This window comes from Diceros bicornis, chromosome 6 (genome assembly GCF_020826845.1).
Source record: "Diceros bicornis minor isolate mBicDic1 chromosome 6, mDicBic1.mat.cur, whole genome shotgun sequence".
Classification (NCBI taxonomy): Eukaryota; Metazoa; Chordata; class Mammalia; order Perissodactyla; family Rhinocerotidae; genus Diceros; species Diceros bicornis.
This window is the reverse complement of record NC_080745.1, coordinates 24,512,541-24,539,938: the sequence shown is the minus strand read 5'-3', so window position 1 is coordinate 24,539,938 and position 27,398 is coordinate 24,512,541. Positions and strand designations below refer to the sequence as shown.

Sequence of the window (27,398 nt, the reverse complement as noted above, 5' to 3'; positions counted from 1 at the left end):
TAAAACTCAAAAATAACATTGGTGCCGTGAACTAAACTATGGATCTTATTTGATTTCAGTAGTTTTCCACGGATATCCTTTCTGTGTTCCAGGATCCAATCCAAGATTCCACTCTGCATTTCGCATGCATGGGTTTTGACCCTTCAACACCAAAGTGGGCTAAATGTTGAAGGGCTGTTTGGCCCACTTCTCTTCATTGCAGGCTAGGGAAGTGAGACAGTGCACAGCAGCTGCCTGCCTCCTGCCCGTTCCTCGTGGGAGGTCATGTTGTGGGGCCCAGGACTCCCATTGTCTGACCGAAAGCGGAAACCCTATGTGGGGCAGAAGATTTAGAACAGACGTATAGGAACCAATTTTAAGTACAGACCACATTTTGTCCACATGTAGCAGTTAGCAGAGAACGCCACATTTCAAGAAACAAAAAATGTTGGGGGAGGGAAAAGATTCTGCAAAGAAACAACCTCTGCAGTCTCATGAACGTTATGTTTATGATGCGTTTGAATTCTCAGTGTGCTAGGATGTGAAATAGGACTGAAGCAGAGGTTCCCGGTCCTAGCTGCTCACTGGAATCACCTGGGGAGCTCAAGAGGCACCGGCCTGAGTCCCCCTCTCCAACACTGTGATGTCATCAGTCTGGGGTGTGGCCTGGACTTTGGAATTTTTAAAAGATAACCTGGTGACTAATGTGCAGCCAAGTTTGGGAACCACCTCTGCAGTCTCAGCATTGCAGCTGAAGAGCTAAAGCTGAGGACAATGGGTGACAAGCATCTACACACTTAGAAGAATGGTGCTGGTCACATGCTTGCTGCGTGTGGCGTGACTGGCTCCCACAGCCAACGCCTCCTGGAATCACATATGGTTTCCTTGGGTCATTTCTGGCCACCTCTTTCCCGAGCCCTTCTCTCCTTTCAGAATTCCTCCTTAGGTGGCATCATGGACTCTTCTGGCTTTTCCGCTTGCATAAGTGTGCTTCCAACTCTCTTCTCTCCGGGGCAGGGCCCTGCCTTGGCCTTGTCCTCCGCCCCCACCTGTAAACTCCCTGGGCCTGCTCACAGCCCGCTGTCCACTTCATTCTCCACAGCTGCCTTGCCCTGCCTGGATCCTAGCCATTCTGAACTTCTTCGAGCCGTCACGCCTCCATCCCCATGTACTTGCTAGTCCCTCCACCAATAATGACCTCACCCTCCCTTATGGCCTCTGTAGCCTCATCCTTTCAGTTCAACTTCAGGGTCAGCTCCTCTGTGAGGCCTTCCCTGCCTCCTGTGGTGGAGCTGCTCACAGCCTGGTCTGCATCTGCTTGTTGATGTATCTGCCTTCTCCATGGAGCTGTGAGCTCCTTGAGATTGGCTTTGAAAAATTATCATCGGATATCTCACTGTTATAAAAATTATACATCTAATTACATATTTATTATATAATTATCCGTAGGTTTGCATATACTGTTGAGGATGGTAATGCAATCAGCACCAGCGTAACCACCACCAGGCTTAAGCAACGGAACGTTACCCTTGAAATCCCTCTTGCTCATCATGTCCTCCTCCCTGGACCAGTTTATGCTGTGTTTATCATTCCCTTGCTTTTCTTCATACTTTTAGCACAGGTCTGTCTCCTGTGTTCTAAGCAGAACAGTCTTTCCAGTTTCATTGATTCAGGGCTGACTCTGTGGTCAGTTAAATCACTATTCATTGCCCGATTCATCCCTTCTGACTGTGAGGCTGTTATGAGAAGTGCTGTATGCAGCCCGGGAGTCAAAGCTCTTGCATTTGGGTGACCAGGAGGCTGACGGGAGAACAGACAGAACTTTGCTTTTATGGAACTCTTGGCCGCCAGCTGAGAGGGCCGTGCCCTGCAGACCTGCTGGCATCTATACCTGCAGTGCACACTGCTTTGAAGATTACGGAAATGCTAGATCAGGGTAAAGTGGCTCTGCTGGCCAAGAGCAGCTGGTGAATAATCATATCTAGGGAAACAATCTGCCTTTCAAAGGGGTGGAGAGTGTCAGTTTGTGAATGCGAGATGTCAGCAAGCCCAGTGCAAGGTTCTGTGGCTACTATGTTGGCCTGTTTGGTAGGCAGATTTGAAAGGGAGTGGGAAGGACTGCTTTACTTGTATAACATTCTCTCTCTCTCTGTGCATCTCTCTCTCTGTATGTAGATCTACATTCCGTATAAATGTGTATATGCACACACACTTATGTTCGTATTTTTATGACACTTGGCCATGTGCATGCACGTGTGTGTGCACAGCCCCACACCCACACACCATGCTCCTTCATGCACATAGATGGCACTGTTGAAAATGTACTTCCTGTTGGACTTCCAATTTTAGGCCAGATTTAGGCTTAGATTGTTGAGGATGTTGCTGGCTTGTACTGAGTATGGGGGTATTATATGGGCGTATGTGTAATAGTGGAAGATAAGTAAAAAGAAAGACATTGCAGACTAAGCAATATTTTAAAAAACGTAGATTTGGGTAACTAGTTAGGATGACTTTGGAAGGGGTTCTTTGTAGAGACATTAATTGAGAATATTACTTGTTTGGCCCCAAAGTATTTAGGTGTCTAAATATGGCTTGGGGGAGGGTGGTAGAGGGTGGGAGATGTGTCCAGAATGCTAAGAAGGAACTGTGCTCCTTGCACTTCATCACGTAAAGACCTGGAATCAATATGACGTGTGGAGCAGAGGATGGACCTAGATGTCAGAAGAACAATTTCCTCCTGACGTGGTGACCTCACCTCTGTAAAGTACTGGGATGATCATGTGTGCTACAGGCTTACTTCCCCATTTTCACCCTTGGTTTGGTGCCTCCTGACTGTTCTCCTTGTGCCCTCTCTTGCTTCTGTTTGGTCTGTTCTCCACAGAGTGTTCTCTTGAAACGTGCAGATTGGATCGTGCCTTTCCTCTGCTTAATGTCCTTCAAAGGCTTCCCATCCCTCTTAGGGCAAGGATCCAGCCTTGATACGGCCTATATGCACTGCAGTGTCTGGCTCCCTCCTGTCCCTGCCCATCACCAGTGTCCTCCAGCTGGCCTTGTTCCTTCCTCTTTCAGGCCCTTCCCAGCAACATCCCCTGTGATCACTAAGACTCCCACTCATCTGTTGGATCTCAGACATTTGGCAGGTGCCCTGTCATATGTGGCTCAGCACCACAAATCTGTCCTTCATCACCCATTGGTATTTCTCTGTGTGGTTGCTTGATTACTCTCTCTGCTCCCCCAAAGATGGTAAACCGCCAGAGGGCAGGGCCACCTGTGCTTGCTCGCTGTGCTTTCTCTAGGACAGGGTTTGGGTCCTCTGAGAGGCAGATGCCAAGATGGAATGAGACAGGCAAGAGATTGATTGAGGGAAATGCCTGTGAAGGACAAAGAGGGGAGCAGGAGAAGGCGGGGAGAGCCGCAGAGGAGACAGGGAGGGAAGGAGGTCTCAGGCTATAGTGCAGGTGGAAGAAAGTTTTGGCCAGGCTGATGGGGAGTTCTTGAGCCAAAGTTGCTTGTGAGAACTGTCCTGTGTCCCACGGAATGGGCCTGCATCAGCACCATTCTTCCCTTTAATCCTGTGAGGTGGCGTTTTGGGGTGGCACATAAATGAGGGAGTACTCTGAAGCTCATAGAGTCTTCTGCTTTGCTGAAGGGCAAAGAACCGTTGGGTTAACCAACTGAGCCAACTAGGTTACTCCATTAGTTTAATTTCAAATTGAATTCTCCTTCCTCTGGATTGAAGTAGCACATTCCATCCTGCGACACTTTTGTGTGCATGACTTACAGCCCCGCTAGAGCATAAGAAATGTGGGGGCAGGGATGGGGTCTTGCTTACGTCTGCATCCCCACACATCATCCCGTGTTCAATAAGGAATTGTTTCATTGAGAGGAATTGCACAATTAAAATGGAAACACAGTAAAGGCTGATTTATTCTGCACTAACACTTGCCTTGCTCACTAGATGCTTATGACAGTGACCCTCCGAATCCTCAGGTGCTCTCTGAACTATCGACAAAAGATGAACTCATGCTCAGTCGAGTGTTTGTGCTTAGTTATATTATTCGATTCTGATTCTTTGAAAACAAGTTAATCCACAGGGATGTGTGGTTTCTTTATGATTCTGAATCTTTGGTTAACCTGAATGTTTTATAAAAGTCTTATGCCCAACCATGACAAACAGGATTAAAATTCCTTCCATGCAAAGAATATATTCGTTTATGCTTCCACTCTATATTTGTACCCAAGTCAGGTTCTGTAAAGCCTTTATGTGCCGGTTCTTCTCTATTTATGGGTTCTCAGCCATGGCCTCAAGTCCCTGTATCTCCCCTTCAGGAGGCAGACAGGCTTTCCCCACGAGGCCTGAGAATCATGCGGTACAGGGCAGCCAAGGGACTTGCCCAAGCCCATGTGAGCATTTTGTGTAGATTTTAACTTTGGGTCTTGGTATTAAGATCTTTCAAGTAAATTCATGGGTATCATCTTTTCTTAAATTGCACATTTTAGATTTCCTATTTAAAAATGGATATTATATAGCCAATGTGTATTGGAATGCTTTCTCTGTATACTAGGATTCTTTTGGAGGAATTGTAAGGACTTCAGGCAGCTTATATATAACATAAGTTGGGAACAATTTAGATACACCAAAGAAAATAACTAACAGTGTTGGGTGTTAATAAACAGGAGGAAAGGAGTGATGTGGACAATTGGTGAAGCCCTGTGAACTGGGTGATCAGGACAAGGTAGTTGATGGGGAAGGGAGTTGGAAGCTGAAGGTTGGGAAGGATTTGGATGGATGGAGGGAGAGTATTAGAGGCAAGGCAGACAGGACTCTTGCTGATCTGGCTGGTTAACATTGGCTTCCCCCAATTTTCCCCATAAGTTAGGTAAGCAGATATTTCTGGGCACCTTATCTGGACCTTGTATAGAGGTCCTTTGACATTTGGGTCTACTCTAAGTTACTGTCTTTCACTTCCCTTCAATCTCAGAGCTCACTAGGCTGGATGGGGGTGGAGATGAGGATCCTGTATAACCAGAGAACAGAGGTCTGCATGATGGAGAGGAATCTATTCCTCCCCTCTCTAGAATCTGTTATGGAGTGGGAGGCTGTAAGAGATGAAGAAGGCTGAGTGAGGCTTCCTTTTCCACCTTTCTGGGGCCAGATGGCCGTAACTAAGCCACCCCGGGGTTTTACAAAGAACAGAGGGCACATCTGGTTTCTCGGGCCAGCTCTCCAAGCCTGCCTGCACTTCGGGCCCTCCCTCGCCATGCCACAATCTACTTCCTGCTCGCTCTGATCTCCATTCCCTGAGCTGATTGCAGTTAGATGTCAGGAAGGACACTTTCTCTCTAAGGTCTGAATGCATCATAACCCTTCCTTAACTTCAGGGCACGATGTCAGGGCTTGGATTTTACGCAAATCTGATAGGCAGATTTCAGGCAGAGTACGTAAGTAATAATTGATTTCTGGTCAGAGGGGACATCATAAGCTTCCCCAAAAAATAAAAATAAAAAAAAAGTGAAAATAGGGGACTTTGGTTACAGGGAACAGGGGTCTTCCTTGAGGTTTCAGAGCAGACGTCTGCCCAACATGAGTTCCTTCCAATCCTTCTAGCTCATTCCAGAAGCGCCCTCCAGATCCAGTTCTGTCAGCTCCTCTGCCCTCGCTTGAGGGTTAGGATTAATAGTGTGTGACAGTCTCTACTTCTCGGGCCACGTTCTGGGACGGCCCAAGCCAGGAGTTAGGATGTTTGAGTGCTCAGGTGGGTGCATGGGTTGGGTCCTTGGTTAAATGGCTTTAGAAAAGGCTGCTCAGGCCGAAGTGCCCTTAAGCATTTGAAAAGAAATGAAATTTCAAACAAATATTTTCCACTTAGCATTGTTCTTATAACTTTAGAAGGGTTATTTGGGTGACTGGTACTTGCATAAAAAAATAGTTAAATATCTTTTTAAGTCAAAAGACAATATAGATTTCACAGGACCCCGTTCTCAAGATATGAAGTTGCTGAATTGTTTTCTTTTGGTAATTGAAGCCAGAATTCAATGTTCTCCCTACTTCCTTTTGGATTCACTGTTCTTTAAAAACTATTTTGCCAGTTTTACAGGGCATATGAGAGTTAGTCCTTCTTCCTGGCCTCCCTCTGCTCCCTCTTGAGCTCCCATAGCCCTCTGCAGACTGCTCTCCTTGTAGTCAGGATTCTGACGTGCAGGCTACATCCTCAGATGATGAAGTCTCTGAGGGAAAGTACCGGGTCTCCTTTGGACCAGAAAGCATGTGGATCCAATTTGGTCTATTGAAATTTTTAAAAAAAATTTTAATTGTGGTAAAATACATATAACACAGAATTTACCCTCTTAACCGTTTCTAAGTGTACAGTTCAGTGGCATTAAATACATTCACATTGTTGTGCAACCATCACCACCATCCATCTCCAGAACTTTTTCATCTTCCCAAACTGAAGCTCTGTACCCATTAAACACTTAGTCCCCCTGCCCTCCCCAACCTGCCTGCCTGCCTCCAGCCCCTGGCAACCACCCTTCTACTTTCTGTCTCTATTAATTTGACTCTTCTAGGTACCTCATATGAGTGGAATCAAACAATATTTGTCCTTTTGTGACTGGCTTGTTCCACTTAACATAATGTCCTCAAGGTTCATCTATGTTGTAGCATGTGTCAGAATTTCCTTCCTTTATAAGGCTAAATAACTTTCCATTGTATGTACATCCCGTGTTTTGTTTATCCATCCATCCGTTGATGGATACTTGGGTTGCTTCCATCGTTGGCTATTGTGAATAATGTTGCAATGAACATGAGTGTGCAAATATCTCTTTGAGACCCTGCTTTCAATTCTTTGGTATATACTGAGAAGTGCAATTGCTAGACCATGTAGTAATTCTATTTTTAATTTTTTGAGGAACTGCTATACTGTTTTCAGCTGCACCATTTTACATTCCCACATAGAGTACAACTGGTTCCAATTTTTCCATATTCTCATCAACACTTTTTTTTTATAGTAGCTGTCCTAATGGGTAGTCCAATTTGGCCTATTAATGATATTAATGATTCCTTCTGTACATTTTTATCATGTCCTTTTCTACTGATTCCAACTTTGCATGGCTTTTGCTGTGAAGGAAAAAGAAAAATAAATCTTTCTTCTGATTTCTTGTCATTTCAAGTTATCCTAAGTGATATACTTGGAGGCAAAGGATATAGAAAGAGCATGTGTTTTGGAATCAGGTAGGCCTCAGTTCACCCACCAATCCATCCATCCATCCTTCCATCCATCCTTCCTTCCCTCCATCCATCCATCCTTCCTTCCCTCTGTCCCTCCACGCATCCATTCATTCATTCACGATTTATTAAGCAACTTAAATGTAAGGCATTGTGCTGTTCAGTAATGAGCAAAACAGGCTTTGGTAAACTATGATCAGGGAGTTCTGGGGCAAATTAAAACCTTCTGAGCTTTAATTTTATTATTTATAAAATGAAATGGTACTAAGCTCCTGGGGTTGTAGTGTTACATGCCTCCTTCCCTTCCTTCAGCCTGACTTCCTCTCCCACCCCCTTGCTTGTAGCCCTTGCTTCCGTTCCTCCCTTCACTGCAAGCTTCCAGAATTCTGTGTACGTGGGGTGGTATTAGCCCTTCTTGGGGTCTCAGCAGTTGGCATGCCCGGTTGGCAAGAGCAGGCCACTGGGTAAACACATCTTGGGCTCTCTTGTCCTCAGATGCTCAAATTCAGGGAACAGGTGGCCCATGGGTCATTGTGCTCATTTCCCCAGGGATTATCAATGACACTCATTCCAGAAACTGGTGTGTGCCATGATCATAGCACAGTGGGATCCTAAATGCCTAGTGCCTTATGTTTACCATGACCATCTCTATTCTGGGATGTGGAGGAAGATGTGTGTCAAATCTCTGAGCCTCAGTTTTCTTAACTATAAAAGGAAAGTTATGATTCCTGGTCTGATTGATTCACATGATTTTGGTAGGGAGCAAATGAAATTATGTAGATGAAAACACATTATGAATAACATGGTGCTATGCAATGTAAAAATAATAACTAACACTTTGATCACATTTATTACGTGTGCCAGGCACTGTTCTAAGCTGTCTACATATAGAAACTCATTTGGTTTAATACTCAAAACCACCCTATGAGAGAGGTAGTGTTAATATGTCCATTTTACTGATAAGCAAACTGAGGCATAGAGAGGTTAAGTAACTTGCGGGTGGTCACACAGCCAGCAATGGCACAGTTAGGGTTTGAATCAGGTAATGAGGTGCCAGAGTCTATGCTTTCAACTGCTGTACTATCCTGCCTTTGTGAGGTATCAATATTTTTTATTGTTTCTGTTCCTCTTGCATAGCTGGGAGGAACACAGCTCCTGGTTTGGAGAACACATCAAGCAGGGCCTCCTGTAGTCCACTGTGTGAGATGAATTAATGGGCATAAATTCTGTCACAGCCAGCTCTCCATGGTCCACGGGCATGCAGGGACCCAGATAGTTCAGATAATGAGAACTCACGTATTGTTCGACAAGTACCTAGAATTAGTGACTGGGTCTCATTTTGAGAAGTGCTCTGGCGTTCGGTTTCAAATCATTTGCTTTCCAGGCCCACCCCAGGATGAAAGTGCTGATGTGCCTAAAAGACTAACAGGCAAGATGCTGGAGGGTTCAGAAGGAGCTGCCGAGGTTGTGTCTCCATTGTGCATGCTGATGTGTTGGCATAACTCATAGCAACGCTAGCTGCTCTGCTCATTGAAAGAGTTGAGATGCTGTGTTGTTTCTACACATTCAAGGCAAACACTTCCCAAGGATCATCAGAATTTTCCTAACGGTTGGCCCCGTGAACACTGAGCCAGCATCTCTCTTTGGCAGATGCACTGAGAGATGACCTCTAAGCCGAGGATGTTCTCCAAACGCAGTTCCTGCTAAGCCAGTGAGATCTGTGTGTTTACGGTGCTGTTTTCTCTTTTCTTTCCAGGCAGCTGGGATTGCTTACCACCTGCAGCATCTTCTCGGAAGAAGCGGCTGGCACGGAGGCCAGGCTACATGAGAAGCACAGCTGGGCCCCGGATTGGGTTCCTCTCCCCAGAAGTGGGCACTCCATTCTGGGTCCAGGGAGGGGCGTGTGGTGAGGAGTTCCACCACTCTGAGTCCAGGACTGGACCATGTGGACTTGACCCAGGAGGCCAGTGGCAAGTCTCCTCCGTTGGGAATCCTGTTCCCAAGACAACAGCTGTGACATCTGTGGACCGCCCAGGCCTGCCTCTGACCCCTGTGAGAGGAACCTCAGGGATCTTTGGAATTCAGCTCCGAGCTGGCACCAAACTGCCTGATAGGCTACCCAGGTCTTATGGTCCTAGGGACGCTGGGTGTCAGGGGGAGCTTCCACCCATGGACAGTTCTGAGGCCCTGGGCCCTGGCTGGGATGCAGCCTGTGGTGAAGGAGCAAGGGGCACCTGGACGAAAGGCTGTGTGGCCCCAAAGGAGGTGAATAGCAACAGCTGCAGCCTCCGAAGTGGCCCGAAGATTCCCTCAGCCCCTGCCGGCTCTCAGGATGCCTTCACCTCCAGCTTTAGCTTCATACGGCTCTCACTTGGTTCTGCCGGGGAACGTGGAGAAGCGGAAGGCTGCCCGCCATCCAGAGAGGCCGAGGCCCTTCATCAGAGGACTGAGGAGATGGAACCCAAGGCTGCCAGCTTGGACAGGCCCCACGAACACCCTCGACTTCTCTCTCCCCTCTTCAATCTCAAGGCTACTCAGGGCCTGGCAGACTCTCCCCAGGCTGCAGGGAGCAGCTCCGGGCTGGAGTGTGAGATGGCATCTTTGCCAGACACGGGCACTGCCTCCTCCTGCTCCCCGGATTCCTCATGGATCGAGGGCAGCAGCTCGGCAGACGCTCACCGTTGGGATGAGCTGCTCAGGAAATGTGAGCCCGTGCTGCTGGACTGCCTGCTGAGTGACCGGAGGCAGCTGGAGGTGGGTGTCTCCCCAGCCTCTGGGGCCCCGCAATTGTCACAGCTCAGATTAGCTCTGGGCAGAGGGCAGGAAATGAGTGGTTCTGGGGTTGACTGACATCCCCCCTAGAGGCTGCAGCAGCTCCTTTTGTGGCTGGCTGCAAAAAGATGTTACTGCACAGATTTCTGCACTTCTGTGTCTTCTCTTTCAGTTTGAACACAAATCTGTTCTCATTTTCGTCTTTCGTTTTGTCTCGTTTAGTTGGTCTGATTTGCTCTCTGTGGGGCCCCCGGCTCCTCTGCAGTTCCTGACCTAGGTGATGCGTGGTTAGCTCTGCTTTGAAACAGGAAGTCAGGGCCAGGGAGCAGGGAGATGGAGCTGGCTGGGTGTGGACGGGGTTGAGGGATATAAAGATGGTGATGCCCTACACTGGGGGTGATCCTCAGCCTCATTTGTATTACTGCCCTCATCTCATTTCACCCTGCTGTGGTGGGAACTGCCTGACACAGAGTCTGGAGACTTTGTTTCTGGTCATTCAACCTCTCAGGCCTCAGTTTCCTTATTTAGAGGTATCAACACCACACAGGATTGTCTTTGGCTCAAATGAGTATGACAGTGCTTTGGAAATTGGGGCAGACTGTGTAAATATAAGTCCTAGCATCATAACAGTGCTGTCCACCCAGTAATTGAGAGGTGGGTACAACTGGGAGAAGGCAAGATTGTTCTACTAAAAAGTTCCCAGAGAAACCCAGGTAGAGATGCTTCATGGCTGACCCATTGGGCTGTGTACCCCATCATGTTGAAAGACTGTGTTTTCCTTCTGGGGTGTTGTTTGTGTATGTTTGTGCACATGAGTATGTGTGTATGTGTGTATGTGTGCACGTGTGTACATACGTACATGTAAGTGGGAAAGTAGAGTACCCACTTATCGGCATTTGGTAGAAGTACCTGAAAATGTGAAGTTCACTTTCCTTCCCAGCAATCGCATCTCATTTACTTTCAATGATGTTTGGCCCCTGTTCTGGCCCACAGGGACCTCAGCTCAGCCATCTGATTTATAACTCAAGGAGGCAGCAAAGCCACGCCAGACATGCAGGTCTCTATTCCCAGGTGATGCATGGAATCCTCAAGTTAGACGCGCCCAAAACTGACGCCATTGTCTTCCCCACCAAACCTGTTCTAAGAGCCTCATTCTTGATACATATTTGTTGATTTGAATTAACAGAATCCATCCAGTTCCTTAGAGAGCAATCGTCCTTAATACCTCCATCTCTCTCACTCCCCACATCCAGTCAGTCTCCATGCCCTCTCTGTCCTACAGCTAACCTGCATCTCATGGCCACGGTCACTGCCCTAGTTCAAATCCTTGTTATCTTTCACCTGGGTTTTGTAAGATATTCTTGACATATTTACCTTCCGCCAGTGTCTCTCTTTTCCTATTCGTCTTCTGCGTGGCCTGCACAGCTATCTTTCAAAACACTGGTGGGATAGTGTTATTCCTTGGCTTAAAACCTTTGTGGCTCATTGCTCCTCTCAGGATAGTGTCCAAGCTCCTTATCCTGATCACTGAGACTTTTCCCAACCTTCTCCAGCCTGTCCCAATGCCTTACTCCTGCCGGCTCAACCATCTGGGGCTGCTTCCTCTTCCTGTAGACACCAGAGAGAGCTGTGCTTCAGGCCTTTGCTTAATGTTTCCTCTCTGCCTAGAATGACCTTCCTGCACCCTCCCACCTGCCACACTCCTACTTATCCCTTTTGGTGTGGCTCCAAAGCCTCTTCCTCGTGAACCATTTCCTACCCCTGCTAGAACAAATGAATCCCTCCTTCCATTCATCCCCATAGCACTTTGGACATGCTCCATTATAGCAGTCACCACATGTAATAAAGATTTGTTTGTGGGTCCAAGTTCCACACTTGACCACGAGACCCATAACCATAGGTCACTTCTAGACGTTTTTGAATGCCAGACGCCTAGCATACTTCCTGGCCCTCAGCAGGCGCTCGACTAGTTTTTGTTTTCAGTGAACTAAATCTTGTTAACATGGGCTACAGATATCTAATTGATGGATTTCCTGGATTAACTGTCTAAGGCAGAAGAAGAGAATCTGAGAGGCAGACACACAAAGGACGAAGGCACTAAGTAGAGGTCGGGGTAATCCTACTTTTCTGACTTTAAATACCAGTTTTCAACACTTCATTTCTAAGATCTTTTAAGAACATCTTGGCAACATATCTGCATCTCTCCGTCTCAGAAATCCAAATTTTGACTCAAGTGAAGCAAAACAGACCAGCTTCCCTCCCTCCCGCATAACCAAACAATCAGAAACTTGCCTTAGCAACGATTCCACAGGATTCGGCCTGCTGGGTTTTGGTAGCCACAAGAGTTTTTTTCTTGCTTTTAACTCCTCTTACCTGCACATAGATCACGTCCTCCTGAGAACCTAGAGTTTTTGATAAACTGAAGTCTGTGAAACCCTGAGCAGATGTGGCTTTCTGGGGGCCCCAACATGCACGGGCTCACCGTGCTGTCTCTCTGAACCACTGGGTTGTTGGAGGGCTGGGAGCTGGAATTCCAGGGGCTGTGGCTGCGGAAAGCCACCTTGACTCACCTTTTGGATTTCATGATTTTTTTTTTCTTGTGAGGAAGATCAGCCCTGAGCTAGCATCCAAGCCAGTCCTCCTCTTTTTTTTGCTGAGGAAGACCAGCTCTGAGCTAACATCTATAGCCAATCCTCCTCCTTTTTTTTCCCAAAGCCCCATTAGATAGTTGCATGTCATAGTTGCACATCCTTCTAGTTGCTGTATGTGGGACGCTGCCTCAGCATGGCCGGAGAAGCAGTGCGTCGGTGCGCGCCCTGGATCCGAACCCTGGCCGCCAGTAGCAGAACGTGTGCACTCAACCGCTAAGCCACAGGGCCAGCCCCCTGGATTTCATGATGTTTAGTTTTAAAAAGAAATAAAACCAACCCTAGCTGCATTTCTTCCTTTCTCCTTTATCACCCAAATGCAGCTTTTAAAAATAAATAATTGGTCATAACCTACTAGAGGGTTGTTCTGTGGGGATGAAGGGCATGGTTGCTGCTGGTTCACCCATGGGGTGCCCGGCCTAGTGCCTGGCACGCGCTTCCCGCACTTCCGGAATTCTGGAGGGGTGAGCCCTGCTGCCCATGGGCGCCTGCTGGGGTGGGTGTCTGTTACCCACAGAGCTCTGCAGCATGGCAGGTTAGTGGAACTGCCTGCATGGTAGCCTCGTGCTTTCCCTTTGTGGCTGTGTGACTTTAGGTAATCGGCTTAACTGTTTTGTGCCTCAAGATGCTCTTGCAGAAGGTGGAGATAACCACAGCACCCACCTCATTAGACTCTCTTGAGGATTAAGTGTGCTCCTACATGCAAAGCGCATCAGATGGAGTCTGGCACCGAGCAAGTACCCAGAATATTGCCCATTATTATCATTAGAGAAATAGTTCAGAGTAAGAGAATCTGAGTCAAAGAAAAATAAATTCACCCTTCTCCCCACAGTTCAAATTAAACTCATGTCTTAAATGATAGGATCTGGACATCATTTACCTCTAGTTTAAGTGTCTTTGTTTATGGTAATCTACCTGGACGGGGAGAACATGATGCTATTTTCAGTTATTTGAATGCCTGTTGTGTGGAAGAGGGATTAACTTTATACAGTGTGGTGGGAGTAACGGAAAAGAACTCTGACCAGGACTGATAGAAAGGCAGGCTTTGTTTCAAGACCAGGAAGAGGCTCCTGACACCTGGAGTCATCTACCACGATGGGGGCTGCTGGGGAGCCTCTGCTTTTTCCACTGTGTTTGTGCAGAGGCCCTGGATTGCTCCTTCAGGCTCTTGGGAAGGCCTTCAGGAGTGGGGAGAGGATTGGCCTAAGGATCTTCGAAAAGATTTTTTGAAAGATTGGGATTCCAGTGTTCTGGGGACTTTTAGATATTATATTTCTAATTCCTTAACCTCTCTCCCTTCTCCTTAAGTAAAAATGCAAATCTCAGGGACTTGAGTTTTAGCTCCTTTTAAAAGACAGTCGCTCTTCGGTATTCATGGATTCTATATTTGCAAATTTGCTTACTTGCTAAAATTTATCGATAACTCCCAAGTCAACGCTCACAGTGCTTTCCTGGTCAGTTGTGGACATGCACCAGAGTGGCTAAAAATTTGAGTTACCTGACGTACACTTTCCCAGCTGCAGGTGAACAGGTGATGTTCTGCCATCTTGTTTCAGCTCTCATACTGTAGACAAATGTCCTTTTCATGGTCTATTTAGTGCCTCGTTTTTTGCATTTTTGTTGGTGATTTCTTGTTTTAAAATGGCCCCCAAGCATAATGCTGAAGTGCTGTCTAGCGTTCCCAAGTGCAAGAAGGCGGTGATGTGCCTTTTGGAGAAAATACATGTGTTAGGTAAGCTTCATTCACACATGAGTTGTAGCGCTGTTGGCTATGAGTTCGGTGCTAATGAATCAGCAATATATATTTAATAAGACATCTTTAAACTGAAACTCATATAAAACAAGGTTATATATTGATCAGTTGAGAAAAATGTTGTGACCAGAAGCTCTCAAGAGCCTAACTCTGTATTTCCCCCAGAAGCCAGGGTTCAGTATTTGCTGATTTATGTTCCCAGCAACTTTATAGAACATAACTACCACGGATGAGAATCGACTATATGTGTTTTTTGTGCTGTTTAGAAATAGCCACCCAGGGACTATTGCCAGGGATTGGGTGGGGCTGAGAAAAATGTGATAAAAGGAAATGCTAACTGGATGTGCAGAGGAGGGAAGTAGGCAGAATTCTGCAAGTTAGGCCCCACCTCAGGTTGTGGAAGCCAGAGGAAAAGAAAGAAATTGCCTGCCTCCCATGGGCTGGGTCACTGGATAAGACATACCCATCAGTGGTTGTGCTTGCAGCAAAAATGGACATTCAAACATATCCCAGGGCATCAAGTCAGGGTCTTACAGGGATAATTGGATGAGAGGGGTAAGGTGAGGTGGGCATTGGTTATAGATGTTTTCTTTGACCTTCTTTTCTGTAGTTCTTCTGCTCCTGCTCTAGTAAGTATTTAATAATACCATCATTTGGGTGTGGTGATGGTAATGTTACAGCTTTATATGGCAATTGAACCACCATACAGCCTTTCTTCTGTCTCTAATATATAAGACTAAGTTACCAGTAAAATTTGCACTTGTCATGTGGAGCAACTCAAGGATAAAGGGGTTAAGGTGGTCATTCATTCACTCTTTCATTCATTCAGGAAGTATTTACTGACGATTACTAGTATAACACTTTATGTCTGGTTTTGGAGACTGTATTAGGTGGAATAGGTTAGTAACAGACAGTAACGCAATATCAGAGGCTTAACATAACCAAATTTATGTTTCTGGCTTATGCTTCAAGTTCCACAGAGATGGTAGGGGGCTTCTTTCCATAGAGTCACTTAGGAACCCAGACTGCACCCTCTGAATGTATGGCCCACTCAATCACTGAGACAAGGAAGAGAACATTAAGGGATCCTACAAGAGCAATTAAATGCTTCAGTGCAGAAGTGACCTCTGTCACTTCCAGTCATGCCCCGTTAACCAGAACAAGGTGGAGAGGGAAGTGTAATCCTTCCATGTGCCCAGAGCAGCGGAGAAACAAATAAGGGTGAGTGCTGCCATTTTCTACTTGGATACAAAATAGTTTTTGCCCTCTAGATGCTCAAGAACAAATGGAGTTCACAGACAAAACACAACAAAACGATAGCTATAACATGGTATGATAAGTGTTCAGATAATTCCTTGCAACTTCATTCTTCCAGTGGCTCAGATCAAAAACCTGGCATCATCCTGACTCTTTCTCACCCCCCACATGTGATTTGTTAGCAAATCCTATTGGTTCTATCTGCAAGCAGCCATCTTCTGAATATACCCAGAATCAGATCACTTCCCTCCATCTTCACTGTTCCCATATAATCCAAGCTACCATCACCTCCTTCCTGGATTATTTTCATAGCCTCCTACCTGGCCCCCGTACTTCTGCCCTTATGCACAGCAGTCAGAATGAAACTGTTCAAACATGATCAGATCAAGTACTCTTTTGCTCAAAACCCTCCAGTGGCTCCCCATAACCCTCAGTAAAATCAGAACTTTTCAATGGTTTTTATGTTTATTCATGATGCATTCCTCATCACCTCTCAACTTCATCTTCTACAATTTTGCGCTTAATCAATCCACTCTAGACCCAGTAGCCTTCTTGCTTTTTCTTTGCAATGCCAAGACTGCTTCTGCCTGGAGCCTTTGTGCCAGCTCTTCTGTATTGGAATGTTTTTCTCCCAGAGAGCCTCCTGGTTCGGTCCCTTACCACTTTTAAATCTTTGCTCAAATGTCCCCTCCTCAATGATATCTTACTTAAAATCTCAACCCCACCATCTACCAGCATTCCTATCCCCCTTACTTGGTTCTACTTTTTTCTTCTTTCATTGCACTAATTACTTTCTAAGGCTCCATAAAACTTACGTATGTTTATTTTTTGTCTTCCTACACGAGGATGAAAGTCTAAAGGGCTAAGAATTTTGTGCTGTATCCTTAGCACCTCAAGCAGTGTCTGACACCTAAGAGGCACTCAGTAAATATTTGTTAAATGGATGGTATGAATAGAAGCAAGTAACAGGTCACAATGGCAGTATGAGAGAAGGACATTTAACACAGACTGGAAGAGGTGACACCTGAGCTAGGTGATGAAGGAAATGTAGGTATAAGCCAGGCAAAGGATGGGAGGAAGGTGTTTTTCAGGGAGCAAGCCCAAATCTATCGGTTCATAGTCTAAGAATCCATCTTCAGAAAATCCATGGGCCTCCCGTTGAGAAGAAAAGTACAGTCATGCATCGCTTAATGATGGGGACCCATTCTGAGAGACACGTTGTCAGGTGATTCTGTCATTGTACAAACATCAGAGTGTACTTACACAAACCTAGATGGTATAGCCTACTACACACCTAGGCTATCTGGTACTAATCTCATGAGACCACCATCACATATATGGTCCGTTGTTGACCAAAGCATCATTATGCAGTGCATGACTGTAATTACAAATGAAAATATTGATAATTCTCAGACAAACGATGGGATCAATGATTGTATATGCAGGTTAAATAAGACAGTGCCCTTTTCTATAATGGCAAGTATGTGAACCTGAGGACTTCTTACAAGGGTTTTATGAAGTCCTTCTCGTCATTCTTACCAGCCTTCAGGACAGCCTGCTGAGTTTAAGTTCATGCTCTTCTTCTTTTGGTTTCTCTTCCAATTTTGGTGTGTTTAGCTTCATAATTTTAATGTGATTTTTAGAACAGAGACCATTTGGTCAGGTCAAGAAATTTGTACTACTTTTTATTATGCATTTTTTTCACTCAGATAATGGTACAGTGTGATATTTTTCTTTAAAATAACATTCTAACTCTGTGGATTTGATGCCCAAATTACACTTTTTCTTCATAAAACTTTTTTTTTTTTTTTGAAACTGATGTATCTGGCATTGGAAAAATGTACCCTTGTAGTTCTTTTTTAAGAGGAGAATAAAAAAGTTCAGTTTTGAAATAGTTTCTAAATGTTCTTAGCTTTAACAAAATGTTTGCTTGAATGCTATTGTAATTTGGTTTTCATTTTCTCCCCTTCAAACCAACATAGGTAAAATCCTTAAGATTAAAGCTTCAGAAACTTCAAGAAAAAGCAGTTGAGGATGATGATTATGATAAAGGTGAGTTTTAATTTGTTTATTGATTATTTCCTCTTTTTTCCCACAATGTCCCATTTCTCTTTCCCTCCTTACTCAAATCTATCTTCTACACCCCAAATGAATTGTGCAATCTGCTCTCTGATCATCTCCACTCAGTTTTAGTTGACTATTTTACAGCACTGTTATTTTGTGGATTTCAAAGCACTTTATGAGCATTAATCCTGTGGATTATAAGTATGACTTTATTGATTGTCCAGGAACACTTGGAGTACTTGCATAATTAAAGTCTGTTAACTCACCATCTGGCTGCCCAAGGTGTGATATATCTATAATTTATTCATTCATCAAAAAATATTTGTTGAACACCTATTATGTGCTAGGCTATGTGGCAGGACTGGGAAAGTAAGGTAGACACAGTATCTGACCTTGTGATGCCTGTAACTATAAGACCTCATGGAGATTTTTGACTTTATTCTCTCTGGAACCAGAGATAGGAAATGGGATGAGTCCGAGAGATGCCAGCCTGTGCCAAAGGGGTCAAATGTATCAAATCCCCATGAAAACCACCCAAAATATCCAAGCTAGAAAGGAGAAGTAACAACACAAGACCAGAAGATAGAGGAGTTGGTCAGAGACCAGAAAAAACAGTTAAGATGAGGCACTAAAATAGGAGTCGGACCAGAAACGGATAAGGGCTGATATGGTGGCTGATTGGACACAAGGTAGAGTGTGTCAAAGCAATGATTTCTGGAATGGGTGGCCTGTGAAGAATCTTAAGGACTTTGAATGCTGATTATAAGATTTCACACCCATTTCTGCCTGATGTGGGGAAGAGAAAGGGCTTCCAGGTTCCCCAAGACACTTATGAACTTGATAGATACTCCTGGTGATAACCAAGTTTAGCACAACCAGAATTGGTCTGGAAATAGCATGTAGATTTAAGGATTCTTCTGGAAGCTGGTTAGCCTTGAGGCTTGAGTCTTCAAGCTTACTGACCCATATTCTGGTATTCCCAATTAATACGTCACAGACCATTGCAATTGGGGCACTACAGGAACAGGGTGAGTGATTTCCAAAAGTAGATTGCAAATCCTAATCTAAAAAATACCCAGAACTGATGCTGTCTAGAGTTCTCATTAAATATACCACTGAGATTGGGTTTAGAAAGTGACAGGAGAGTGGGAGGAAGGAGAAGAATTTGGGAATGGAGGTGGAACTCTCTGGACTCGCCCATTCCTCTTTCTACAGGCTGTCTTGATTTCATAATGATGCTAGGTAGAGGATGAGGTATGTGAGAGAGGAGGCAAGTCTGAGGCGAGAGAAGGTACTGTCCTTAATCCTGGGTACAGCTGCAGACAGAAAGCAAATGAGCTATTCCTGGACCAGGATGTGCCCACTGACTTTTGCCTCTAAAAGATAATTAAACCTAGTTTTGAAGCTCCCCACTATTGCACAAATTTATTTTCTCTACCATGGGCTGAGTCTTTGTCCCTTTACCTTTGACAACACATCTCTGCTATAACACACAAAGCTTATGACATAAGTGGAAACCAGGCCCTCTTTTTCCTATCAAGATCTAGGGTGCTTTCTGAACTTGGTTTTCTCAATGGGCTTCATTTAACGAAGGCCTTCCTTCTTTAGTCTTTTCTCCAAATATCTCTGAAACGCCTAAGGGAACAAGGTTGGATAGGATACACCTCATCAGGGAAGCTAAAAGAATAAAGGCAACTCTATTTAGTGTTTCTGTTTCTTTTCTTGTTTGTATGTCATTGTCTACTGAATCAGAAGTTTTGGGGGTAGGCCCAGTGTTTTGTGTTTTCACAAGCCTTCCAGGTAATTAGAATGCGTGACGATGTTTGAGAAAACACTGTTGCAGGGCTTTATACCACGGAGAACCAGGCCATGGTGCAGCAGCCAGCTGAGTCCTGGAGGTGGGCCACGTCCCTGCTGATCCACCAGGAGTTTTTGGAATGGACAAGCACCCTGGTAGCCACTTAACACACCAAGTCACATACCACTCTCATTCTATTTAAACTCCCTAAACCTGGAAACCTAGTTCAGTGTGTTGAGAGGTAAGTGTTCTTATGAAATGTGCAAAGTGCATGGCACATGGTAGGTAAGCACTTAATCAATGTTTCACGAGGGAACGAATAAATGACTTGCTGTGAGAATACATAGGGGCCATGGATGGCAAGCTAGAGTGAAAGCAAGGAGAAATCACTCTTTCCACCTCAAAATGGGATTACTCCCCAGCTCATCTGCAGTCTACAGCATGGGGTGGGTGAGGGGGAAGATTTTTGTGTAGAAATTGGCTTATTATGTAAAAAATACTATTGAGCATCCATTGTATATAACAGTGCTTCTCAAATTAATGCATATCTGAATCACCTAGGTAATGTGTTAAATGCACATTCTGATCAAGTAGTTCTGGGGTGGGGCTGGAGACTCTCCATTCCTAATGAGGTCCCACATGATGCTCATGCTGCTGTCCTGAGAACTACACTTTGAGTGGTGATGGGATGCAAGGAAGTAAACAAAGTAAAAGACTGAGAGCTGTCACGCCCTGACGGCTGACAGCATTGAGTGCTGTCCTCAAGATTTTCATCTCAGGGAATTTATGGCCCAGGAGGGGAGATATCAGTAATGGTAACCAAGTTATACATAATATGTCTCTTAAAATATGGACAAAGAGAATTCTAAAAGAGGAGAAATTACTTCTGCTAGAGGTTGGGGTGTGTGAAGGATCAAAACCTGGTGGAGGAGGTGGTGATTTAGATGGGCCTTAAAGAGTTAGTAGGATGCATCTGGAAGGGCATTTTAGAGAAGGCAAAGAGGTGGGAAAGCCACTTTTACTACTAGCCACCATCCAAAAGTTTGGTCGTCTTGAAAGGACATTTGAAACTGGCTAGTGTCTGCAGTGGACCACTGGGCCCAGTGCGCGGACTAGCACATAGTAAGTGATCAAGAAATTCTCGAGAGTGATGTCAGCATCATGGCAGAGTGAGTTGTTTCCTTTGTCTCTCTCCTCTAAGTTACAATTAAATAGACCTTCATTAACCAGCAAAGGATTCCCTGCATAGCACAACAGAATGTCTGAGAGATCCACATAGCTGTGCATCTGAAGGTGGGTGAACTGGATCCCTGGGAGGCAGTGGAACTAGGTGAGCACATCCGTACCCCTCCCCAGCAGCAGCGAGCCGGGTCGCGGATCCTCACACAGCAGCCGGCGCAACTGTAGGAGGAGGCAGGGGCAGCCTGGCCCACATGAATGCTTTCAGAGTTGTAGTCGGGCCCATGGGAGTGCCCACTGTGCTGCAGTGGCCCCACTGGTGGGAACGTTCTACACTGAGTGGTAACAGCTCAGCTCCTGTGACGGCTCCTGCCCACTGAGCACAGCACAGGGGAGAAGGTGCCCTGCCTGCTCAGAAGGTGCACTGCCTGCGGAGCACAGCAGCCTGCAGGACCCACTGAGTGATGGCTCAGCCCCTGCCTGGGTGCCCCTTCCACCTAGTACAGCAGCTTAGCCGGTCCCCTGCCAAAGGCAGTGGCCCTGCCCATGCGAGAGCCACCTGTCCACCCAGCACAGAGGCCCTGCCCATGTGAGCACAACCTGCAGAGCAGCTGCGGCCAGCCTGTGCAAATGCAGAGCAGTCCTACCTCCACAACTTGTAGCAGGTGACATGGGATCAGAAAACACAGCTCCTGCTGTGGTGGCAGGTGGAATCTGCAACCTGATACTACCACTATGTGCTGGCAAAGGAACAATTCATCAAATACCATGAAGAACTACAGTAACACTTCGGAGCAGAAGGAAAGTGACAAGTCTCCAGAAACCAATCCTGAACTCACAGAAATTTACAATCTAAATGACAGAGAATTCAAAGTAGTTGTCATAAAGAAACCCAGTGAATTACAAGAAAGTTCAGAAACACGGGTCAATGAGCTCAGGAATAAAATTAATAAGCAGAAGGAATACTTCACTAAAGACATTGAAACTCTAAAAAAACCCAAACATAAATTCTGGATATGAAGAACACAATTAATGAGATAAAAAATAATCTAGAAACCATAAAAAATAGAGCTGATGTTATGGAGGACAGAATTAGTGAATTAGAAGACAGAAATATAGAAATGCTTCAGATAGAGAGGGAGAGAGAACTAAGATTTAAAAAAAATGAAGAAATTCTTTGAGAAATATCTGACTCAATTAGGAAAAGCAACATAAGGAAGATAGGTATTCCAGAGGGAGAAGAATGGGAGAAAGGAGCAGAGAGCTTGTTCAAAGAAATAATAGCTGAGAAATTCCCAAACCTGGGGAAAGAACCAGAATTACAAGTACATGAAGCCAGTAGAACTCCCAGTTAATACAAAACTTCTAATCAATACAAAAAGACTTTCTCCAAGGCATATAATAGTAAAACTGGCAAAAGTTAGATAAAGAAAAAATATTAAGGGCAGCAAGGCAGAAGAAAATAACCTACAAAGGAACCCCTATCAGGCTTTCAGCAGATTTCTTAGCGGAAACCTTACCAGAAGAGAATGGAATAATATATTCAAAATACTGAAAGACAAAAACTTTCAGCCAAGAATACTCTATCCAGTGAAGCTATCCTTCAGATACAGTGGAGAAATAAAAGCTTTCCCAGATAAACAAAAGCTGAGGAAGTTCATTGCCACTAGAACTCCCTTACAAGAAATGATGAAGGAAGTCCTCCTACCTGTAACAAAAAGGCAAAGGTTTATAAAGCTTTGAGCAAGGAGATAAATAGACAGAAAAAATCAGAAAATTGCAGCTCTCTAACAGAACAGGTTAACAAACAATTATACCATAAAAGATAAAGAGAAGGACAGCATCAAAAATAATTATAAACACTTCAGTTTAGTCATAAACTCACAACACAAAAAATAATAGTTTGTGATAACAATAACTTAAAAGGGAAAGAGGTATGGGATGGAACCTGCTTAGGCTAGTGGAGATAAGAGGCTATCAGAAAAGGGACTATCTCGTTTATGAGATCTTTTATACAAATCTCATGGTAACCACTAAACAAAAAATCAGAGCAGAGCCACAAATCATAAATAAAGAGAAAACTGAGAAAACCATCACAGAAAAGCACCAACCTGAAATGGAAGTCAGAAATACAAGAGAAAAGAAACAATGGAAATATAGAACAACTGGAAAACAAGAGATAAAATGGCAGTACTGAGCCCTCATATATCAATAATCACTCTAAATATAAATAGATTGAATTCTCCAATCAAAAGACACAGAGTGGCTGGATGGATTAAAAAACAAGACCAATAATATGCTGCCTCTAGGAAACACATCTCAGCTCTAAAGACAAACATAGGTATGTATAGAACATTCCATCCAAAAACAGCAGAATACACATTCTTCTCAATTGCACATGGAACATTCTCAAACATAGACCATATGTTGGGAAACAAGGCAAGCCTCAATAAATTTAAGAAGATTGAAATCATATCAAGCATCTTTTCCAACGACAATGCTATGAAACTAGAAATAAACTACAAGAAAAAAACTGGGAAAGGCACAAATATGTGGAGATTAAACAACATGCTACTGAACAACCATTGGATCAATGAAGAAATCAAGGAGAAATCAAAAAATACCTGGAGACAAATGAAAACACAACATACCAACTCTTATGGGATGCAGCAAAAGTGGTGCTAAGAGGGAAACTTATAGCAATATAGGCCTACCTCAACAAACAAGAAAAATCTCAAATAAATAATCTTAAACTACTCCTAACAGAACTGGAAAAAGAAGAACAAACAAAGCCCAAAATCAACAGAAGGAAGGAAATCATAAAAATTAGAGCAGAAACAAATGAAATAGAGACTAAAAAAATCAATAGAAAGAATCAATGAAACTAAGAGCTGGTTCTTTGAGAAGATAAACAAAACCCTTAGCCAGACTCACTAAGAAAAGAAGAGAGAAGGTGCAAATAAATAAAATTAAAAATGAAAGAGGATAAATTACACTGGATACCTCAGAAATATAAAGGATTACAAGAGAACACTATGGAAAACTATATGCCAACAATTGAATAACCTAGAAGAAATGGATAAATTCTAGACTCATACAACCTCCCAAAACTGAATCAAGAAGAAACAGGGAATCTGAATAGACCAATCACAAGTAAAGAGATTGAAACAGCAATCAAAAACCTCCCCCAAAACAAAAATCCAGGACCAAATGTCTTTTCTAGAGAATTCTACCAAACGTTCAAAGAAGATTTAATACCTATCCTTCTCAAACTATTCCAAAAATTGAAGAAGATGGAATGCTTCCTAACTCATTCTATGAGGCCAACATTACCCTGATACCAAAACCAGACAAGGACAACACAAAGAAGGAAAATTACAGGCCAATATCGCTGATGAACATAGATGCAAAAATCCTCAACAAAATATTGGCAAATCGAATACGGCAATACATTAAAAGGATCACACACCATGACCGAGTGGGATTTGTACCAGGAATGCAGGGATGGTTCAACATCCACAGATCAATTAATGTGACACACTACATTAACAAAATGAGGAAGGAAAATCACATGATCATCTCAATAGATGCAGAGAGAGCATTTGACAAGATCCACCATCCATTTATGATAAAAACCCTCAATAAAATGGGCATAGAAGGAAAGTACCTCAACATAATAAAGGCCATATATGACAAACCCACAGCCGACATCATACTCAATGGGGAAAAACTGAAAGCCATCCCTCTGAGAACAGGAACAAGACAAAGGTGCCCACTCTTGCCACTGTTATTCAATAAAGTACTGTAGGTTTTGGCCAGAGCGATTAGGCAAGAAAAAGAAAGAAAAAGGATCCAAATTGGAAAGAAAGAAATGAAACTCTCACTGTTTGCAGATGACATTATTCTATATATAGAAAACACTAAGCACCTACCAGAAAACTATTAGAAATAATCAAAACTATAGCAAAGTTGCAGGATACAAAATCAACCCTCAAAAATCAGTGGCATTTCTATACACTAATAATGAACTAGCAGAAAGAGAAGTCAAGAATACAATCCCATTTACAATCACAACAAAAAGAATAAAATATCTAGGAATAAATTTAACCAAGGAGGTGAAAGACCTATACACTGAAAACTATAAGACATTATTGAAGGAAATCAAAGAAGATGCAAAGAAATGGAAAGATAGTCCATGCTCATAGATTGTAAGAAAAAACATAGTTAAAATGTCCATATTACCTAAAGCAATCAACAGATTCAATGCAATCCCAATCAGAATCCCAAGGACATTCTTCACAGAAATAGAGCAAAGAATCCTAAAATGCATATGGGGCGACAAAAGACCCCGAATAGCCAAAGCAATCCTGAGAAAAAAGAACAAAGTTGGAGGCATCACAATCTCTGACTTAAAATATACTACAAAGCTATAGTAATCAAAACAGCATGGTACTGGCACAAAAACAGACACACAGATCAATGCAACAGAATCGAGAGCCCAGAAATAAACCCACACATCTATGGACACCTAATCTTCGACAAAGGAGCCAAGAACATACAATGGAGAAAGGGAAATCTCTTCAATAAATGGTGTTGGGAATACCGGACAGCCATGTGCAAAAGAATGAAAGTAAACCATTATTTTATACCATACACAAAAATTAACTCAAAATGGATTAAAGCCTTGAATATAAGACCTTAAACCATAAAACTCCTAGAAGAAAATAAAAGCAGTACACTCTTTGACATCAGTCTTAGCAGCATCTTTTTGAATACCATGTCTACTCAGGCATGGAAAACAAAAGAAAAAAATAAACAAATGGGACTACATCAGACTAAAAAGTTTCTTCAAGGCAAAGGAAACCATGAACAAAATGAAAAGACAACCGGCCGACTGGGAGAAAATATTTGCAAATCATATGTCCAACAAGGGGTTAATTTCCAAAATATATAAAGAACTCATACAACTCAACAACAAACAAACAACCTGATCAAAAAATAGGCAAAGGATATGAACAGACATTTTTACAAAGAAGATATAGATGGCCAACAGGCACATGAAAAGATGTTGAACAGCGCTAATTATTAGGGAAATGCAAATCAAAACTACAATGAGATATCACCTTACACCCATCAGAATGGCTATAATTAATGAGACAAAAAATAACAAATGTTGGAGAGGATGTGGAGAAAAGGGAACCCTCATACACTGCTGGTGGGAATGCAAACTGGTGCATCCTCTATGGAAAACAGTATGGAGATTTCTCAAAAAATTAAAAATAGAAATACCATATGATCCAGCTATCCCACTACTGGATATTTATCCAAAGAACATGAAATCAATAATTCAAAGAGATTTATGGACTCTTATGTTCATTGCAGCATTATTCACAATAGCCAAGATGTGAAAGCAACCCAAGTGCCCTGCTATGAATGAATAGATAAAGAAGATGTGGTATATATATACAGTGGAATACTACTCAGCCATAAAAAAGAAAAAATCATCCCATTTGCAACAACATGAATGGACCTTGAAAGTATCATGTTAAGTGAAATAAGCCAGACAGAGAAAGACAAATACCATATGATTTCACTCATATGTGGAAGATAAACAAACACCGGGATAAAGAGAACAGATTAGTGGTTACCAGAGGGGAAGGGGGTTGGGGGGTGGGTGAAAGGGGTAAAGGAGCACATATATTTGGTGACGGATAAAAACTAGACTATTAGTGGTGAGCACTATTAGTCTATCAGAAACTGATATATAATAATGTACGCCTGAAATTATACAATGTTATAAACCATTATGATCTCAATAAAATAGTTAAAAAAATAATGAAATTCTCATAAATCGATTGCTAAGTCATTAGGGAAGTTTGGGCAACACTGAGGCAGAGAATTTGTTGTAATGAGATTTGTCAAAATAGGATTTGAGTTAAATTTCCTTTCTCATCTAGTTTATCCAGGGTTACTAATAAAAGTTTTAAGAATTATTGAGATTTTCTTTTTACTCAGCTTTTACGTTCTTTATGTGGACTCACTTCTTTTTCTCTGTCAGGAGCAGCTGTGCTTTGTCTCAGAGGAAGCAGTCTGCTGGAGGCCGTGAGGTTTGCCAGGAGAATCTAGAGGGTGACCTTATCTCCCTTGGTTTTTGTTGCTTTTCTCTCTTTCTTTCTAGTTTCACTCATAAAAATGACCTTGTGTTCCAGAGAAAGGAGGAATTGGCACAGAATAGAATGTTCCATGTTTTATCTCATCAAAGTGCTGGCAAATTTACCCACTGATGCCTTGTGGGAAAAACTTCTCGGGGCTCTAATTACATCTCTCCCTCACTCAGGAAGTAAAGTTAATATTTCCTTATATTCTTGCATAAAGCTGGGAGGGCTGAGGAGAAAAAGAATAATACTATTTGGTATTTGCTTAGGGTCTTTCTCCAAGAGGCTTGAAATGCTTCATTGGTTTCATTGCATTATTGCTTGTCCCATGTCTGTGGTCAGTTGAGGGGCAAGTATGAGACCTCACAGTCCGACGGAGGGAGAAACTGCAGCCCAGAGATGGGAGATGAGGGGTCAGGATCTGTGACATGCTGGGAAGGAGAAAAGGAGAGTGTGGGCAACAATTTTCAATATGGTTACTGTTCTAGTTGCTCCTGCATTGATTTGTGGCCTGTAAAGTCCCCCTACGTGCCCACATCCACCAGTGACCATGTCCACCACTTCACTT

The 27,398-nt window shown here is 43.5% G+C and overlaps 1 protein-coding gene across 1 annotated transcript in view; it reads left to right on the top strand.

Moving 5' to 3' along the window:
- Positions 1-27,398, top strand: part of DISC1 (DISC1 scaffold protein) — a 339,334-nt gene that overhangs the window by 35,665 nt on the left and 276,271 nt on the right. Inside the window, exons 2-3 of the mRNA XM_058543022.1 lie at positions 8,961-9,958; positions 17,617-17,686. Of these exons, the coding sequence (XP_058399005.1) occupies positions 8,961-9,958; positions 17,617-17,686 (1,068 nt within the window). The remainder of the gene's footprint in view (positions 1-8,960; positions 9,959-17,616; positions 17,687-27,398) is intronic.